Source organism: Manacus vitellinus, unplaced genomic scaffold, assembly GCF_001715985.3.
Source record: "Manacus vitellinus isolate BGI_N305 unplaced genomic scaffold, ASM171598v3 ctg7180002428627_pilon, whole genome shotgun sequence".
In the NCBI taxonomy this organism is placed as follows: Eukaryota; Metazoa; Chordata; class Aves; order Passeriformes; family Pipridae; genus Manacus; species Manacus vitellinus.
The window spans coordinates 1-3706 of NW_021937797.1; the positions used below are offsets into that span (position 1 = coordinate 1).

The 3706-nt window shown below is 53.9% G+C and overlaps 1 protein-coding gene across 1 annotated transcript; it reads right to left on the bottom strand.

The window, feature by feature from the left end:
* Nucleotides 1-1296: 1296 nt before the first annotated feature.
* On the bottom strand, nucleotides 1297-3510 carry LOC115307898 (src kinase-associated phosphoprotein 1-like; the record flags this gene model as incomplete). The annotated part of the gene is made up of 3 exons (XM_029963999.1): nucleotides 1297-1479; nucleotides 1861-1924; nucleotides 3386-3510. Coding segments are annotated over 3 exons (372 nt in total), but the record flags the coding sequence as incomplete, so codon positions are not given.
* Between the last annotated feature and the right edge of the window lie 196 nt (nucleotides 3511-3706).

The window sequence follows — 3706 nt, forward strand, 5'->3', positions numbered from 1 at the left end:
AAGAGGAAGGGAAGAGGAAGGGAAGAGGAAGGGAAGAGGAAGGGAAGAGGAAGGGAAGAGGAAGGGAAGATGGACACAGGCCGAGGGTGTGTCCTGGAGCTCCAGCTCTGCTCCCAGCACTGCCTGGATGCCACAAGCCATTGCTTCCCCCCTGGCAGCAATTCCAAGGGGAAGGTCTCGGGCACAATAAAACCTCCTGGTGCTTTTTAAGGACCAGCCTGGACAGAAAGTTCTGAAATAGGGAAGAAGAAACAAGGATCTCTTTTTTTCTCCATCTCTGAACTCAGACACTGCTGGATGCTCTCAGGGTGGGGTTCCCCCCCTCAGGGCAGAGGCAGAACAGGCTCAGGTGACCTGCTGGCCGAGCCCTGGGCTGTGTCACCCCCTGATTCCTGTTGGCAGAGCCAGAAATGTTGCAGGCCTGTCACCCTCTGAGCCTGTGGGGTCTGTCCAGCCCTCGTGAGAGGGCACCAGCTTGTCTTTAATGCAGTTATTTTATCATCTGGTGGCAGGGCAGTAATTGTGTTACAGCCCTGCCTGCCATGCCCAGGAGGGAGCATTTCCATCAGCTCAGCTCTGATTTTCCAGGTAACACAGCCCAGAGATCCCACTCTCACCAAACTCAATCTGACTCGAGCTGAGAGGGAGCAAAACCTCTAAAAGCTGCTTCACCCGAATTTACTGATGAGAACCCCCCCAGAACAGGGAGGGTTTGTTCTTGGGGTCCAGCCTGAGCAAAGAAATGGGGTGAAACCTTCGGGTTTTGGGGCCATGAGATGTTCATTCCCATCAGCGTGGCCGAGGTTTCCTCCCTCGTGCAGGGGGAGAAGAGGAAAGGGATGGTTTGGATTTTGGGTCAGGGGGAGAAGAGGAAAGGAATGGTTTGGATTTTGGGGCAGGGGGAGAAGAGGAAAAGGATGGTTTGGATTTTGGGTCAGGGGGAGAAGAGGAAAGGAATGGTTTGGATTTTGGGTCAGGGGGAGAAGAGGAAAGGAATGGTTTGGATTTTGGGTCAGGGGGAGAAGAGGAAAGGGATGGTTTGGATTTTGGGTCAGGGGGAGAAGAGGAAAGGGGTGGTTTGGATTTTGGGTCAGGGGGAGAAGAGGAAAGGGATGGTTTGGATTTTGGGTCAGGGGGAGAAGAGGAAAAGAAAGGATGGTTTGGATTTTGGGTCAGGGGGAGAAGAGGAAAGGGGTGGTTTGGATTTTGGGTCAGGGGGAGAAGAGGAAAAGGATGGTTTGGATTTTGGGTCAGGGGGAGAAGAGGAAAAGGATGGTTTGGATTTTGGGTTCTCACCTGGCAGGACCTCATAGATGTCCTCCCCTTCCAGCTCCAGGTTGGGCTCCTCCTGGGTCAGGGTGGTGTTGTGGGAGGTGTTCATGGAGTCAGAGCTGTCCACGTCGTTGTAGAGCTCTTCCTCCTCCTCCTCCTCCTCCTCCTCCTCCTCCTCCTCGTACGGGATGGTCAGGGAGCTCAGGTCTGGGGTGGGGAGAGCAAAAAAAAACGGGGTGAAAACCAGCAAACCCCCCACTTTCAGCCAGCGGGAAACCCTACACCAACCCCTGTGCCCGCTCAAGGTGTGAACTGCCCCCGGGAGCACCCGAGGGGACAAACAAAAGAGGTGTAAACGAGCCGAGAATTGGCCAAAACAAAGGAAAAGCCCGAGGAAAAAAGCGGGAAACCCAAGAGAACAAAGCCAAATTCCAGGTGTGTGCCTCAAGGGAGCCGCCCCTGCTTTCCAGAGGGTTTTTCCAAAGGCAGGGCTGGAAGTTTTGTCTCGGTGTTGTCGGTGTCAAACCGTTCCCGGGTGGGAAGGATCTTCCCAAAGAAACGGGACACGCTGGATGGGGCCAAACTCACCCTTGAGGAGGAACTGGATCTGGTCCACCCAGTCTTCAGCCTCTGCTGGGCTTGGGGCTGTGAACTGGAGAGAGGGGCAGCTGTTACTGGGCTGGGGTTGGGTTGGAGGGAGAGCAAGAGGATTTGCAGCTGGAACAAGGGTTTCAGCCCTATAAAAGGATTTCAGCCCTATAAAAGGATTTCAGCCCTACAAAGGAGTTCAGTCCCACACAAGGATTCCAGCCCTATAAATTATTTCAGTCCTATGAAAGAATTTCAGTCCCACACAAGGATTTCAGCCCCATAAAAGGATTTCAGCCCTATAAAAGAATTTCAGCTCTATAAATGATTTCAGCCCTGTAAAAGGATTTCAGTCCTACAAAGGATTTCAGTCTCACACAAGGATTTCAGCTCTATAAAAGAATTTCAGTCCCACACAAGGATTTCAGCCCTATAAAAGAATTTCAACCTTATAAAAGGATTTCAGCCCCACACAAGGATTTGATCTCAGCCCACTGAAATCCAGAGCCCAAGTTTCCCTTTCTCTGTTGTCTTCTGCAGAAGATTTGGAAGGTGACAACTGCTCACCCTCTCCCCCCAAAAAAACCCCAACAACTAAACATCAACCCCAGAAACCACCAAACCTCATCCCTTGGCTTCAGCCCCCACCCCCGGCAGGAGTTCCCAGCCCGGGGGGGTTGGGAGGAGTTCTGTGGAAACTGGGAATGGCCATCCCGGCTCTGCCATTGTCCACCCCGGGACAGCGGGAAAAGCCATTCCAGGGCTTTCTCTCCCCGTTCCAAGCAGGGAAGGAGCAGCAGGACAAAGCCAGGCTCACCCCAGAGGAAGCCTGTCAAGCTCAATTGGTTAAAATAATTCCGATGGAAACCACGGTCCCCACGGAACGGGCTCTGCTGCCGCCCCCACCCAGGGCCCTGCATCCCAAACCTCCCCGAGGCCCATCCAGGCTCTCATTCCCACTTTGTGCATTGGATTTTTAGGCTCCCCCCTGGATGCTCAGTAAACTGGAGGTTTATGTTTAACCTGGCTCTGCAGGGCTGGGTTAAAATTGGGCTTTTCCAACTCGATCCTCGACTGGTTCCACTCCCTGTTCTCCCTGATCCTTTGGGAGAGCCCGGGATCCTCCCCTGTGCCCCCTGCTCAGGTGGGGAGAAGCCCCTCCCGAGGTGCTGCTGGTTTGGTTTCCGTGGAATCGCAGAATTATGGAATTATTTTTGAGTTGGAAGTGACCTTTGGAGGCCACCCAACCCACCGACCCCCGAAATGAGGGACACCCCCAGCCAGCCCAGGCTGCTCAGAGCCCCATCCAACCTGACCTCGGGTGTTCCCGGGGATTGGGAATCCACCACCTCTCCGGGAAAACCTGTGCCACCCTCACTCCAAAAACAAATCGGGATTTCCCCAGGAATTTAAACATTCCCAGCCCTCCCGACCCTGCAGGTCCAGCCTGCACCTCAACCCCCACATCCAGGACTGTGGGCTTATATTCCCAGCCCAGAATTCCATGTTTCCCCCCATTTCCTACCTCGTAGGTGCGTTTGCCAGGGCAGGTTAACTCAAAACAGCATTTTTTCCGGGAATCTTTGCGGAGGTGGGAGACCAGCCGGGCACTGTAGTGCTCGATGGAGAAGGTGCCTCTTGGTTGCTTGCCTGGAAGCAGAAAAAGGGGCTAAATTTGGGAGTTTCCACAAGAATTCCATCCCACCGAAACCCACCGAGCCCAGGATTCCTTCGCTCCATCCCCTGGAGGTGGTTTGGGAGATTCCAACTGCTCATCCCCCAAAACCCCCGAGCAAACAACCCCAGAAATCACCAAACCTCACCCCCGGGGTTCAACCCCCACCCC